Raw genomic sequence first — 16579 nt, 5'->3', positions numbered from 1 at the left:
CCCCTTGACCTTTTATAGTCCCTAAGCAAACTCAGAGTACGCTCATCTCGCCAATACTTCAGGCCCCTTACACTCCATGCCAGCCCATGCCCTCCAACACATCCAAGAATTTTTCTAGCCCTGAAGCCGACTTAGTGCCAATCTCCCAACACCTTGCTTTGGCCTTAACACCCTCCATGCCAACACAACCAATTTCCACAATGGGCAGACCTTAGCAGCCATACTGAAATGAAAAAATAAGTTCTAAACATCTATTATTGATATAATTATAGCAAAAATATAATTCATGAAAGCTCATTGAGTACATTTAAATCCCCTCAAGTATCTAACCCCTATAAAAACAAACAAATGCATCAAGATTTGGCAATATCCAGGCTTGGTCTGGTAAGTGGAAGTAATACTCATGCCACACGAGTGTCAGGCAATGGCTATCTCCAACAAAAGAGAATCTAACCATCGCCTCTTAACATTCAATGGCTGAATCCCACACTAACAACATCTTAGGGGTTACCATTGAACAGAAACTGAACTGAACTAGCTATATAAATACTCTGGCTACAAGAGCAGATCAGACACTTGGAATCATAGAGTGAGTAACTCACCCCCGAGTCTACAAGGCCTGTTCACCATCTACAGGGCACAAGTTAGAAGTGTGAAGGAATACTCTCCAATTGGCTGGGAAGAGTTCAACTCTAACAAAACTCAAGAAGCTCAGGCCATCCAGGAGAAAGCAATCACTTGATTGACACTCCATCCACACACATTCTAGTGCGATGATTGATCAGGCGGAGGGGGAGGAGGGTGCAATCGAGGGGAAATCAAGGGGTGGGGAAGCAACGTCCAGGGGATGGTGACAGCCTCCCAGTGCACTATGTACTCTTGTATGCGCAAGGTTCCAGTAGTTGGCAGGTTTGATGAGGAGCCGAGGTCTTTCTGCCATCACCAGCTTGATTGGAGACAGCACAGGCTGTTGCCTGGAGTTCTGTTCGCTTTGATAGTCAAACAGGAGCTGCTGATGTAGCACAGTGCAACTCAGGGGAGATCATGGGACATGCATCCTCGATATTGGACACTGGATATGTATTCCCAAGACTGAAGTCAGGATTCCTTTTGCTTTTGGAAACATAGATAGATAGAGGTTTACAGCATGGAAACAGGCTCTTTGGCCCAACTTGTCCATGCCACCCTTTTTTTCAACAATTAAGCCAGCCCAAATTGCCTGTGTTTGGCCCATATCTCTCTATACCTATCTTACCCATGTAACTGTCTAAATGCTTTTTAAAAGACAAAGTTGTACCTGCCTCTACTACTACCCTGGCAGCTTGTTCCAGACACCCACCACTCTGTGTGAAAAAAATTGCCCTTCTGGACCCTTTAGTATCTCACGCCTCTCACCTTAAACCTGTGTGCTCTAGTTTTAGAATCCCCTTGGGAAAAGATGTTGACCATCTATCTTATTTATGCCCTTCATTATTTTATAGACCTCTATATGATCACCCCCAAGTCTCCTATGCTCCAGGGAGGAGTCCCAGTCTATCTAGCCTCTCCTTATAACTCAAACCATCAAATCCCAGTAGCATCCTAGGAAATCTTTTCTGCACTCTTTCTAGTTTAATAACATCCTTTCAATAATAGGGTGACCAGAACTATACACAGTGTTCCAAGGGTGGCCTTGCCAATGTCTTGTATAACTTCAACAAGACATCCCAACTCCTGTATTCAATGTTCTGACCACTGAAAACAAGCATGTTGGAAGTTTCTTTCACCATTCTGTCCACCTGTGACTCCACTTTCAAGGAGCTACGAACCTGTATCCCTGGATCTCTTTGTTCTATAACTGTCCCCAGTACCCTACCATTAACTGAGTAAGTCCTGCTCTCATTCAGTCTACCAAACTGCATCACCTCACATTTATCTAAATTAAAATTCATCTGCCATTCAAAGCCCACTAGCCCAACTGATCAAGATCCCAGAGAAAGTGGTGTCAGACTAACTAACCACCACTCTCTGTAGAACCTAACTGCTATTGTTCTGGCCATTAGTAGCATTAATGTGACATTAGGACTTTTTTTGTTCAGAGTTAGCTGGACCAGGTACCTAGTCACTGAAGCTTGAAACTGCTGCAAGGCATATGTGACTGGATAAACTATTTGTTAGTTCAGCAATTCTTCAACTTTAACAGCACAGAAAAAAAATAACTTCATAAAATATTCCACTTGATATTACGTCACAACTTGACCATGACATGGGGTTCAGATTAGGATTATAACAATCAAATTTCACTTTTGAAGTTATCATCTCATGAGTTTGCTGTATTATAATCACTTTTAGCTCTCTATTGTCACATAATATACTCCTATCCAACTTTTTTTTTAGAAACTTGCACCATTTTCCACCAAGGTGCTTTAGTAATGGAACATAGTTTACCCAAACTGGATTTGCTGAAGCTACACACTGTGCCTAAAAGCTTGAGAACTTAAATCAATCACAACAAAAAAGACAAAGTAACTATGTAGATAGTGTTATTTAACAATGAAGAAATAAATATCTGCGCTTAAACTAACTGTTCCAAAAAAAAACTTGTTTCTGAGACAACATATTCCATATTACTTTCTTACCAGAACAATAACCTATTTAGTTCTTTCAATACCCTTTAGCCTGGAATGCATGAACTCTTCAATTGGGGGAGAATTGTTAAAGCCTGTTCACAGATACAAGGTTGCAATTTGCGACCCACTCATGTCTGTCCTCTTTGAGGCAGGCAGAACACAAATTTCATGCTGCCTCCTCATTTCCATGATTTCAGCATGCAGGACAGTGTAACCTGGACTGCTGACTCATTGCACAAATAGCAGGGGGCCAGTGAGGCCGGCATGTTTTTCAGCTAGCCACCAGTATTCAAAGGCTTGCCTTAACCACAAGCTGTGTTGAATCAAAGGAGGCCACTGCTGATTGTCTATGGTGTAAATGGATAGGATGGAAATGGAACAGCAGGACAGAGAGCACTGGGGATCACAGAGGCAGTGGTGGTGGCCTTAGCATGGAGGTGAACGGAGAAGGGAGACATCATGAGTGGAATTTTACCATCCTGCCCCATCCATTGGGGGGGCGGAGTGAGTCAGTAAAATCATGCGAGAACCAAGAAATCAGGATCACACTCGATTTCTCAGCGCTCACGATTTTACAACAGCTGGACTTCCATGAGGGCGGCCTCACACCGGAGGTGGGCAAGAGGCTGAATAATTTATTCAAATTATTAAAAACTTTGCCTGAATGAGGTATGACACTACAGTAACTGACTTCATTAGTAAGTGTGTTGAAGACTATGCCAAAGAAGCAAACCCGTGTCCCCAAACCATGGATGAACAGGGATGTCTACTGCTTGCTGAAGTCCAGGTCTGGGGTGTTCAAGTCAAATGGCACTGACCTATATAAGAAAACCTGACTTGATCTAAGGAAATCCATCAAAGATGCCAAAAGACAGTACTGGACCAAGCTAGAGTCACAGGCTAGCCACACCGGCCCCCGCCAACTATGGCAAGATCCGAAAAAGTTAGAGGCAACAAGATGAAGGCATGTAAAATCGCCAGGTCCAACACACTCCTCCCTAATGAGCTTAATGTATTCCATGCCCACTTTGAGCAAGAGGTCAGCGAGAGTATGTCCTCCACCCTGGAAGCCCTGCATGAACCTGCATCTGAGCTCACCATCGCAGATGTCAGAATAGAAAAGTGATTGGCTTGGATGAGATACCCGGGCAAGCATTCAGATCCTGTGTGGATGAGCTGGCAAGAGTATTCGCAGACATCTTCAACCTCTCTTTACAACAATCTGAGGTCCCTATCAGCTTCAAGAGGATGACCACCATTCTTGTACCTAAGAAAAACCAAGCAGCGTTCCTTAATGACAATCGGCCGGTGGCAGTGACATCCATTATTATGAAGTGCTTCAAAAGGCTAGTCTTGGCATGAATCAATTCCAGCCTCCTGGACTATTTGGATCCACTGCATTTGCCTGTCGCTGCACAGGTCCACAGCAGATGCCATTTCCCTGGCCTTGCACTCAACCCTGGAACATCTAAATAACAAGGACACATATGTCAGACTCCTATTTATTGACCAGAGCTCAGCCTTCACCACCATTATTGCCACAAAAGTCAGCTCCAAACTCTATGGCCTGGGCCTCGGAACCTCACTCTGTGACTGGATCCTGAACTTCCTAACTCACAGACCACAATCAGCAAGGACAGTCAACAACACCTCCTCATGACCATCCTCAACACCGGTGCCCCACAAGGCTGTGTTCTCAGCCCCCTACTATACTCCTTGTACACCTATGACTGCCAAATTCCCCTCCAATTCAATTTTCAAGTTTGCTGATGACACCACTGTAGTGAGTTGGATCTCAAACAATGATGAGACAGAATATAGGAATGAGATAGAGAATCTGGTGAATTCGTGGGGCAACAATAATCTCTCCCTCAATGTCAACAAAACAAAGGAGATTGTCATCGACTTCAGAAAGGATAAAGGAGAAGTATGTGCAGACAAAAGTAATGTCCATCTTTGCATTCTACTTGTTGCAAGTGACGCAATTCCAAGTGTGATCCAAAAATATAGCGAATGAACAATGTTCTATCAACAATGTAAACTTTCTCCCATATAGGAACTGATGGAATTTCTTGAATCAAAAAATGATCCCTAATGTTTCCCAATCTGGGCACAATTACTCTCGGCTTTGCTCAAGGTTTGAGAAGCAAAAGCCATGGGTCTTTCTTCACCCAATGGCATATTGTGGGAGACCACCACTCCTATACCAGAAGGGGATGCATCACAAGCTAACTGTAAGAGTAGAGTAGGATTAAAGTGCATGAGTGCTTCAGACTTACGTTTCTTTGGCTTGCATGATGGTGTCACCATATTGATCTATCCACTTCCATGTCTTGTTCTGGCAAAAGAAGTTATTAATGGTTTCAGAATTGTTGCCAAATTTGGAGCAAATCTTCCATAATAATTCAACAATCCCAGGAAAGAACGAAACTGACTTACATTCTGAGGTGCAGGTGCCTCTTTAATGGCCTTAGCCATAGCAAGGGGCTTGGGAAGGCCAGCAGCATCAATTGTGTGTCCCAAATATTCAATGGCAGATTAAAACAAATTACACTTGTCCTTGCAGACTCTCAGACTATAGTGTTCCAGTTTCTAAAGAGTGGCATCTAAGTTTTGGAGATGTTCCTCTTTTTCTTTTTGAAAGACTCTGAAGAAGCGTTCACAGTATGGTTGAATTTAAGAATACAGATGGAGCGTGAGAAGGTAAAATCCAATACCAGTGTCTTGTGCTTAAACAAAGGAGACTACCAATGGATGAGGGAGGCACTGGCTAAGATAGACTGGGAACAAAAACTTTATGGTGGTACAATTGAGGAACAGTGGAGGACTTTCAAAGCAATCTTTTACAGTGCTCAGCAAAAGTATATACCAGTGATAAGGAAGGACTGTAGAAAAAGAGATAATCAGCCAAGTATATCTAAGGGAATAAAAGAGGGTATCAAATTGAAAGAAAATGCATATGAAGTGGCAAAGATTAGTGGGAACCTAGAGGATTGAGAAATCTTTAAAGGTCAACAGAAAGCCATGGTAAAAGCTATAAAGAAAAGTAAGATGGACTAGCTCAATATAAAAACAGATAGCACAAGTTTCTACAAATATATAAAATGAAAAAGAGTGGCTAAAGTAAAAATTGGAGGAGAAGGGGGTGTAATAACTGGAAATGAGAAAATGGCTGAGGCATTGAAAAGGTATTTTGTGTCGGTCTTCACAGTGGAAGACACAAATAACATGCTAAAAATTGATGACAGGAAGACTATGGCAGGTGAGGACTAGAAACTACCATTATCACAAAAGAGGTAATGTTGGACAAGTTAATGGGGCTAAAGCTAGACAAGTCTCATGGTCCTGATGGAATGCATCCCAGGGTACTAAAAGAGATGGCAGGAAAAATAGCAAATGCACTAGTGCTAATTTACCAAAATTCGCTGAACCCGGGGCGGGGGGGGGGGGGGGGGAGGGGGAGAGTGATTCCTGTAGATTGGAAAACAGCTACTGTTTAAAAATTCGCAGATGACACTAAGATGTGTGGCAAAGTGTGCTGAGGGTATGAAAATCTGCAAAGGGATATAGGTAGTCTAAATGAGTGAGCGAGGGCCTGGCAAATGGAGTACAAAGTTGGTAAACGTGAGGTCATCCATTTTGGTAGGAATAACAGCAAAATGGATTATTATTTGAATGGTAAAAAATTGCAGCATGTTGCTGTGCAGAGGGATCTGGGTGTCCTTGTGCAAGAATGTCAAGGAGTTGGCTTGCAGGTGCAGCAGGTAATTAAGAAGGCAAATGGAATTTTGTCCTTCATTGCTAGAGGGATGGAGTTTAAAAACAGCGAGGCTATGTTGCAGCTGTATAAGATGCTGGTTAGGCCACACTTGGAATACTGTGTACAGTTTTGGTCTCCTTACTTGAGAAAGGATATACTGGCACTGGAGCGGGTGCAGAGGAGATTCACTGGGTTGATTATGGAGTTGAGAGGGTTCGCTAATGAGGAGACACTGAGTAGACTGGGGCTAAACTCATTGGAATTCAGAAGAATGAGGGGAGACCTTATAGAAACATATAAGATAATGAAGGGAATAGATAAGATAGAAGCAAGGAAGTTGTTTCCACTGGCAGTTGAAACTAGAATTAGAGGGCATGGCCTCAAAGTAAGAAGCAGATCTAGGACTGAGTTGAGGAGGAACTTCTTCACACAAAGGGTTGTGAATCTGTGGAATTCTCTTCCCAGTGAAGCATTTGAGACTATCTCATTGAATGTTTTTAAGGCAAGGATAGATATATTTTTGAACAGTAAATGTATTAAGGGTTATGATGAGTGGGAAGGTAAGTGGAGTTGAGTTCTCGAAAAGATCAGCCATGATCTTATTGAATGGCAGAGCAGGCTCGAGGGGCCAGATGGCCTACTCTTGCTCCTAGTTCTTATGTCATCCAGATAGTAGCTGGACTCCATTCAGGAATTCATTGCTCTTTGAAAAAATGCAGGAAATGATGTGATGTCGAAAGGCAGTCTTTGATACTGAAACAAACCTGTGTGTGTTACAATTATTACAAATTTATGTGACTTTTTGTCCACATTCATCTGCAAATAAGCCTGACTCAGGACAATTTTGGTGAAATTTGGCCTCCCACCAATCCCGTAAACTGGTTTTCAATGTGAGGTATTGTTCACCACATATAACATACAGTGACCTTGAAATCCCCGCAAATCCTTACAGATCCATCCATCTTGATGACTAGAATAATAGGCATGGCCCATTCACTGATGCTGAAAGGTTCCCGGATACCACTCGTCACCAGACACTCCAGGTCAGCCTCTACCTTCAGCCTAAGAGTGTATGGACAATGTTTACCAACCTTTCATGAATCATGACACACCTCTACACTATAAGAACAATTTGACGCACTCCTATTTTCTCTGTATTGCCCTCTAGCAAAATATATTTTTGGGTGATTTTCAGCCCCTGTTTGCTGTCAGAGAGAACAGTGATGCAGATGGATTGGAGAAACACCTGTTTCCATGTTTTACTGTGCATTTGTGGGTGCCAAAAATCTGATTTCCACTGACAGCTTCAGTTCTAACTATCACAAAACCTGGGCCACTGACTCAGAAAAAGTAAACAATACAAATGTGAACTATAAAAAGGCAATCTTGATTTCCTTGAAAACGTGCTTACAAATTATTCATCTAGTTCATACAAGATGTAATATTTTGAAACAGTTATCAACATGAATGTTGACTGTTTCCACGGATGCTGCCTGATTGAGTTTTCCTAGCATTTTTTTCTTATGTTCGGCTTCCAGCATCTGCAGTATTTTGCTTTTGTATTAATATTTTTAAGTACTATTACCTCAGGTAGAAAAATGAGGTATGATAAAAAAAGCTGTAACATCATTAAAAAATGAAGAGGAGAAAGCTGCATGCAGGACAGCATAAGGCTAACCTAATATATAGGCATTAACATAATTATAGATACAAGTTATTGGCATGGTTTTAATATTGTGATTTTCAGAACAGCACATGCAATTTTCTACCTCTCTCCCACTTCTTGCAGGGTTCTGCACCCTTTTCGCGTTTTCGCTTTTTCACTTACCATGGCGAATCCCCTAACCTACACACCTTGGGACACTAAAGCTGCAATTTTACCACAGCCAATCCACCTAACCTGCACATCTTTGCACCTGGAGGAAACCCACTCAGGAACCTCATAGATCATAGAACCCTACAGTGCACAAAGAGGCCCTTCAGCCCATCGAGTCTGCACCGACCACAATCCCATCCAGGCCCTACCCCCATATCCCTACATATTATACCCACTAATCCCTCTAACCTATGCATCTCAGGATACTAAGGGGCAATTTCTTAGCATGGCCAATCAACCTAACCCACACATCTTTGGACTGTGGGAGGAAACCGGAGCACTCAGAGGAAACCCACGCAGTCACGAAGAGAACATGCAAACTCCACACAGACAGTGACCCGAGCCAGGAATCGAACCCAGGACCCTGGAGCTGTGAAGCAGCAGTGCTAACCACTGTGCTACCATGCCGCCCTAAGTCAATTCAGAGAGTGATATGATGTTACTGCATTGGACACACCTGTTGCATTATGGACAAAGTCAAAGACAGATTTGATAACGTGGACAGATTTCCTTCCCTAAAGAGCACCAGTTTCATAGGCACTTTAATACCGAAACTAGCTTTCAGTTCCAGCTGCTATGGCAGGATTTGGACCCCTGCCCACAGCATTTGCCTGAGTGATTTTGTATTGTGTGACATAACAAAAATCAATCTGAAAAACAAATCAACATTGCCTATTTATTGATATTTGCTCTAAAATAAGATTGTAATAGATATTGCAGTATTTCTTGTTTTCCTTTAAGAATACAACCACAAGTAGAATAATTGCAGAAATGCTCTTTACTGCACTAAATACAGGTATTTATCAATTAATTTTGAATACTAAAAACAAAAACAAGATTGCAAACAAGTTAGATAGAAAAATGAAAGCCTCCAAAAATCTAGCACTATTTTTAAAGTGGAAACCATGTGACAATCTTTGTTCTTCGCAACTAATTTAACCAAGTTGCATGCATTGGGGAAAAATCAAAGTTTTGCAGGTTGATAGAAATATAAAACATCAATCTTAGTTTCCCTTGTCTTTAAATGCCTTCACAGATACAGTGATTCACTACATACAGACAGGTCATCTTTTACTTTAAATCATTCAGAATAGGCTGACTCCTTCCCCAAAAGCTGAAGAAAATGAACATCAACATCATACACATCTCAAATTAATTTGTATTCCAAATTTCTAATGTGTACTTAAAAGCACATGGTCAAGTGGTGACTGCAAATTTTCTGGCTTGAAGAACTCCTTGAGGGAATCATCTAAAATGAATGATTGTGAATTACATCATTGACAGTACTACAAATGTTGTGGCAGAAAATTAAAGGAGATTATACATGTACAATTTCATATGTATAATACTCGTAATTTAAAAAAGTAACATTACTGTAAAAACAATGAAATACTATCACAATATTTTGTATATAAATTACGAAGTCAGCATACAAAAGTCATACAACTAATTATACTTTAGAATGTATTGTACGTAATGCAAGATTGGCATGTCAAACTGTACATATATCTTCTGAAATCTAAAGCAAAACTAGCATCATATGACACAATTAAGAACGCAGAGCTGCTCGAGCTTTGTCTAGAATATCTTTCCTCATTTTTGGATAATTGGGATGTGCTCCCAATACCTGCAAAAGGAAAACAAGACACCTTACCAGTTTGAATATTATAAATATTTACACTATATTAAAATTATGGGATCTTCCAATTTCTGGTTGTTGTGACTTGGTTACATTTTGAAAGTATTAGAGAACAGCTACACTGAATAGTTTCTAGTTTCATTAGGGAATGTAACTAACTATAGCATTTGTACTATTATTTACAATTAGCAACACTAATCCTTCTATTTGCTCCTCCCAAGCTTATGTGACACTAATGAACCATCCACGTTAACCTGCAATTTAGTTTTGTCTGTCATCAGGTCAGGTAGATTTATTAATTTGTCTAAAGTTTTACATTTCTTCTCTTCCTGGCGCATAGCTTTTCTTGCAGCTGCAATTTTTATTCAAGTCTACAGTTTCATTCAGCAAAATAGTGTAATGTGATCTACTGTGTGTATTTTTAGCTCCCAGTGCTGTTCCAAGGAGTCTGTAATTCTTCCCAACCTTTGACAGGTGCTGTTCACCCTGTTCTTCATGCCCCATTAATATACTCCATGCTGGGGAACTCCTGAAATGTTTTGGTCTGTCAGCTCACCCTGCTCATCTCTTCAGGCCCCAATCCCTTGGGCTTTGTTCAGGTGAAACTGTTACTATATAACCCATTCATTGTTTTGCTCTTTGAAAACCCAAGGCTCATATCTTAATACCTATGAATTGCTTGCATTGAACCACCTTTGACTTATAAAAAAGGAATATAATTACAGACATTAGGTATTTATTTTAAGATTCAAGCAATGTACTTACAAAGGGTCACCAATGCTACAGCAAATTAATAGACAGCAAAGACAAGACACAGCATTTAATCAGAAGTTGCCCACTGCACAGTTTATTAATTTGGTTGTGACTGCTACTCCATTGAGATATTAATTCTCAGTACATGTTGGTCTGTCTGCTATTTGATGAACTTATTGATTCACTATTGTTGAAGGCTCCATTCATTCACAGGTACACTATATACGTTGCTCATGAATTGGTTGCCTCTGCACTGGGGAGACCAAATGCAGACTGGGTGACCTTTTCGAGGAACAGCATCATTCAGTCTTCAAACATGACCTTGACCTGCAGTCATTTGTCATTTTCATTCTCCACCTTGAAACTACTTCCTAAGCTAAGAAAAACGAGGTAAAGTGCAACCAACTTCACACAATCACACACATTTGTCTTGGCCCATGTTCACACCAGTACAGATGTCAGAGTGAGATAGGCTTATTGGATTTTTTATGAAAGACAGAACAATAGCCAACTCTGACCTTTCTATCCTTGGCCTGTTGCAGTGCTCCCAACACAAGAACAAGAAACAACACCCTGAAGTGGAAAATCTTGCAAGAGGGTCTTTGGCATGTTTTGTGGCAGTGTAAATATAGCACACGATTATTCTCCCCCTCACCTGTTTAAATTAAGGGCCACATTTCCTACTGTTGAACATTGGGAACCAAATTTTAATAAATTTGCATCTCAATATAGTGGCCATATGCTAGACTCATATCCCCACGTCAAACGTAAATCGAACACCAGCATGATTGCAGAATGGTGTGATTTATATCTTATTGTCTGTGTGGGAGTTTGCACATTCTCCCTGTGTCTGCCTGGATTTCCTCTGGGTATTCCAGTTTCCTCCCACATTCTGAAAGACGTGCTGGTTAGGTGCATCAACCTGAACAGGCGCCTGACTGTGGCAACTAGGGAATTTCACAGTAACTTCATTGCAGCGCTAATGTAAGCCTTACTTGTGACTAATAAATAAACTCTAGTTTTTTACTTTACTAAACATTGGATTTCCAAGTGGTGGCCAGGACTCTACAGCATGCATAGAAGGACCTTAAGAGGCAGCCGCAGGTGATGACTTGAATGAGAATGGTCCTTAGCAGACAAATGGCTACCATTGCGTCTCTGTTTAATACTGCAGTGAGGAGACTGTCAAGAAGATGGAACCTGGTAATCTCACTTTCTCTCTAATTGCTTATAGACAGAAGAGAAGACAGAGAAGAATGTGATAGCAACACTTGGCTTGCCAAATGCAGATGCAGAACATTCAACAGCAAGAGGTGACAGGACCTTCTCCTCACAGAAGATGAGCCCCCAGAGAGCTGTCACTCGTAGGTGCATCAGTAGATGTAAAGGATAAAACCCAAGATTACTGATTGTAACTGATCTGACTTGTATTTTGAAAGCAAGATCAAACACTGAATTTAAAAATATTACCTTATGACAAATGTCAATAGCATCAACATATCGTTTTGCCTTCAAATAGTTAAAGGCCAGCTTGTACCCTGTAAAATAAAAAGTGTCATTCATTTTCTGAGTTGGTATTACAAATCCTTGCATTTAGGAATTTACAATAATATCTGTTATTGGCATGTACCAATAATTTTACCTATTGTTGGATTTGTCTGGTTGCAATACTTCCAAGCCATTTCATAATTAGTGGCTGCATCCTTATAAGATTGCTCTTTTTCCATAATATATCCCATATATTCATAAGCCTTGCAACAGGACTAAGAAAACAAACATCTGTTAATAGATTGAAGAGCCATGAACCAATTACACAAATTTTTCTAGGCCTGCAGCATTTCAACTACCATTTCTTGAAGTGACCTTGTTTTTTTTGACATTAAGTAAATGAGCATGGTACATCTTTAGAAATCATCTTGTGTGTGCGGGTGGCTGTTTGTTGTTGTTTGGGTGTTGTGAAAAATAAACATTTATCTTTTATTTTAACTTAAACTTATCAGAATATCTGTTTTTTGCCTGTTCTTAAACGTCACACCATTCTTGGGGTCGAAATGCTTCTTCTCAAAACTACATTTTGCTGCACTTAGCGGAGAGGTGGGAAATAGGGAAAATGATCCCACATCCCTCTCCTGTCCGTCACAGCATACTCACCACATGAGTGATGAGGCAGATGGAGAGGATTGTTTGCCTGTTATAAGCCTGGCTGATTTTCATTGGTTCCACTGATTTCAGGCAGTTTCTATAACAGATGCTGCCAGATTCCTATTCATGCAGTAAAGACAAAATATTCCTCCAGTGCCACTTTTGAGTTCTAACACCAATGTTTAACTTGCTCAAACTATGTTTTGCTGCATTATGCTTCAAAAAATGACTGTAAACACAAACTGTAATGCATGTCTATGTTCATTATCAATTTCTAAGTAGCTCACAATATAGGAATCATTAACTGTTTTTACCTTATTGTGCCGTAGACACCGTTTAAGAAGTTCAACTGCCATATCAAATTTTCCAGACTGAATATAAACATCAGCTAGAAGCAACCAACTTTTTTCCAACTCTTCTGCATCAACTGCATTCCAGTTTAATTTTGCAATGCGTTTTAGCTGATTTCTTGCACGAGGTGTTTGCTTTAAAATCATGTACGCTGTGGCCATTCCAAATAGTGCGGGAATGTGGTCCTTCTGCATTAATATCAAGAATAAGTGGGTGCCAAATATTAGTTCACATAAATATATTGCAGTTCTCTTTTGTAAGCCTGCGAGCTTACATAGGACTGAACTGCACTCAGATAAATGAAGTTTGAGTGTGATGAATTTGCAAAAGAGTTAACTTTTCTACATAATTATTTGCTCAGATTATAATTCAGAATTTGCTTCCTTGGACATTTGATAATTTTTTAAAAATTAGGGCAGGTGAGCTGTGGGCTTTCAAGGGCAAGCTGCTCCAATTTATAAGAGGAGCAATGCATCAAATAAAGTGAACACAGATTCAGGAAAAGAAGATTCTTATGGACCGAAGTCCTTGACGTCCTGAGAAAACAACAACCCAAGTAGACTGTGGAATAACCTATGACATAATCTTCTAAAAAGCATTTTACAAAACTCTATACAAAAGATATGATTTCAGCTTTGGGGAAATCAAGGTAAATCATCAAAGTGTAAAGAAATTAACTGAATTCCCATTAACAATGGGAAGGGACATAGGAACAGGAATAAACCACTTAACCATTCAATGAGACTACGGCTGATCTTTGACCTGTGATCTCCATTGAATGGTAAACCTTTGGCCTTCATTGTGAAAGGTTTTGAGTACAGGAGCAGGGATGTGTTGTTGCAATTATACAGGGCCTTGATGAGGCCATACCTAGAGTATTTTGTGCAGTTTTGGTCTCCTTTTCTGAGGAAGGATGTTTTGCTCTCGAGGGAGCGCAGTGAAGGTTTACCAGGCTGACTCCAGGGATAGCGAGATTGATGTGTGAGGAGAGGTTGACTAGGTTAGGATTGTTTTCGCTGGAGTTCAGATGGATGAGGGGGGGATCTCACAGTGACTTATAAAATTCTAACAGGGCTAGGCAGAGTAGATGCAGGGAGGATGTTCCGGATGGTGGGGAGTCCAGAACCAGGGGTCACAATCTGAGGATTTGGGGTAGACCATTGAGGATGGAGATGAGAAGACATTTCTTCACCCAAAGAATGGTGAGCCTGTGGAATTCATTACCACAGGAAGTAGTTGATGCCAAAACATTGAATGTATTCAAGAGGTGGCTAGGTATAGCACTTGGGGCGAATGGGATCAAAAGCTTTGGAAAGAAAGCAGGACTAGGCTATTGAGTTGGACGATCAGCCTTGATCGTGATGAATGGCACAGCAGACTTGAAGGGCCAAATGGCCTCCTCCTGTTCCTATCTTCTATGTTTTTATGAATGATATAAAGGGTAGGATTTTCACCTAGACATGGGTATGGGAATGGAGGTGGGCGAGTACCAAATTTCACATCTCAATCGGCATGCCAGTGTTCAGCATAACCCAGCACCCGAGCCAGAACATTTCTGATGAAATTTATTGACTTGAAATATTAATCCTGTTCCTCTCCACAGATGCTATCTAAGCTGCTGATTCAGGCCTGACCACCAAAAGTAAAAGGCCAAAACCTGACTGACAATGAAGCTGCAAGCCATGTAAATTTAATTTAGGAATAATATGAAGTACTTCACACAAAATGTGGTCAATGCACAGACTGGACTTACAGTACAGTAACAAAGTAATGAAGGTAAAGATCCTGATTCAATTAATTCAGATGAGCTGGAAAGCTTCTCCCATCCATAATTGTGATTTATATAAGACTAACCTCAGCTGTTGCTATTTCAGTGAAGACACTGAGAGCTCGTTCCACATTTGCTTTATGCTTTGTTGCCATGAGGCAGCAGCTTTCCATTATGCGCAACTGAACATGGCCTTGAATAGTCTGAGGTTTTAGTTCTTTCAGCAGTTTCTCTGCTGTCATCACGGCCAACTGCTCTGACTCTTGTTTTTCAGTTGAGTTTCTATGGGCAATAGAAGCATGTAACAAAATCACCCAAAGTTTTTATTTGATTTAGATCAGTACTGACCAAGTATTCGCATTTCCTATTATGAAGTTACACTGTATTCAGAAACAAATACAAGATAGCTTTGCATGCAATTGCAACAATTGTGCAAAGTGTCCAAACATAGTGAATCCTGATAAGTTACAATGGTCAGCCAGTAATCTGCCAGCACAGGTTACCAGTGACTTGGCCCTCTAAATCCTATGCTGCAAAAAATTAGTGCAAGGGAAAACTGAGTAAAACTACAATATTTTCCCCACACGCCCAAATTGAACCTAGGAAAAGTTAATTTCATTCTGTTAAAAGTTTTAGTCTTAGAACAGGAGTAAACATGATAAAGCAAAAGATTTGATACAAAAATCGACAGATGACAAAGAATCAATAATGATGATAAAATAAAACTGAATATGCAATTTAGAGAAAATTAAAATTTAGTCTTATCCCTATCATACAAACACATAAGACAAATATTTAGCAGCAATATGCTCTCACCGCACATCTCCATCCAGGTTCTCAAACACTTCACCTCCTATAGTATCATTATCTGGATTCATGCAAATCTCAATCATATTATAAATTGCATTTTGCCCCCAGTCACTGTCCTTGCGAGCCTTATTGAAGTGTCGGAGTGCATCATTTGGCTCCCCAGTGTACCTGGAGAAAATTAATCACAACGAACATTACTTCTTCGTGACAAAATATTTCTGTTACCAACCTATGTATGGCTATTCTGTCCACATGTCAGAGTTCCCTGAGGCAACATGGAGATTATGGGCTTAGAATGAGGGAGTCCATTTAGCTCATTCATACCACCACGGCTCTGAGTGCACCGAGAGAGTGACTAATTGCACAGAGATATGTGGCAGCACTCAAAGTGGATGCAGGAACAGCATACTGACATGCAGAGAATGAATGACACACTCTATGGCATGGATGGGTTGGCACTAATGGCACAGAGATGCTTAGAGTCAATACCAGTTGTGCCCCAGATCAAGGTCCCCTCCACTGGTACAGAGCCCCATCCAAAGGTGAAGAAGTTGCCAATGAGGTGTCACCCCTCAAAGCATGCCATTACCATCATTGGCCTTTCTGACTCAGGGACCATATGTGTAGCAAGGCCCAGTGACTAAAACTATCCCTGCATTTAAGCCAATGTAATGGCCTTCAAGCAGCTCAACAACAAGGATAACTGCAAAAGGCACCCTAGTCAAAAAAGGCACATGTGAGCAAGCTGCCTCCACCCAATCAGTGGCCACAAGGGGAGTTGTGAATAGAGAAGCAGAGCATGGAGGCCATCCTATCCATCAGAACACCGAGCGGTTTACTTGGATTTATTTCATTTGTTCATGTGCATTTT

The 16579-nt window shown here is 40.8% G+C and overlaps 1 protein-coding gene across 3 annotated transcripts in view; it reads right to left on the bottom strand.

Annotated features, from left to right (window-relative positions):
- Positions 1–9005: 9005 nt before the first annotated feature.
- The window catches only part of ttc21b (tetratricopeptide repeat domain 21B), a 68356-nt gene continuing 60782 nt past the window's right edge, over positions 9006–16579 (bottom strand). For all 3 annotated transcript variants that reach the window (XM_080199183.1, XM_080199184.1, XM_080199185.1), the window contains 6 exons: positions 15715–15876; positions 14985–15180; positions 13094–13318; positions 12280–12400; positions 12108–12175; positions 9006–9872 (listed from right to left, as the gene is read on the bottom strand). In XM_080199183.1, the coding sequence (XP_080055309.1) occupies positions 9795–9872; positions 12108–12175; positions 12280–12400; positions 13094–13318; positions 14985–15180; positions 15715–15876 (850 nt within the window). In that variant the 3' untranslated portion in view covers positions 9006–9794. The remainder of the gene's footprint in view (positions 9873–12107; positions 12176–12279; positions 12401–13093; positions 13319–14984; positions 15181–15714; positions 15877–16579) is intronic.

The sequence above is a fragment of the Carcharhinus amblyrhynchos genome, chromosome 11 (assembly GCF_965287045.1).
Source record: "Carcharhinus amblyrhynchos chromosome 11, sCarAmb.v2.hapA, whole genome shotgun sequence".
Classification (NCBI taxonomy): Eukaryota; Metazoa; Chordata; class Chondrichthyes; order Carcharhiniformes; family Carcharhinidae; genus Carcharhinus; species Carcharhinus amblyrhynchos.
Note: the sequence above shows the minus strand (reverse complement) of the source record. Positions and strands in the feature narration are given on the sequence as shown.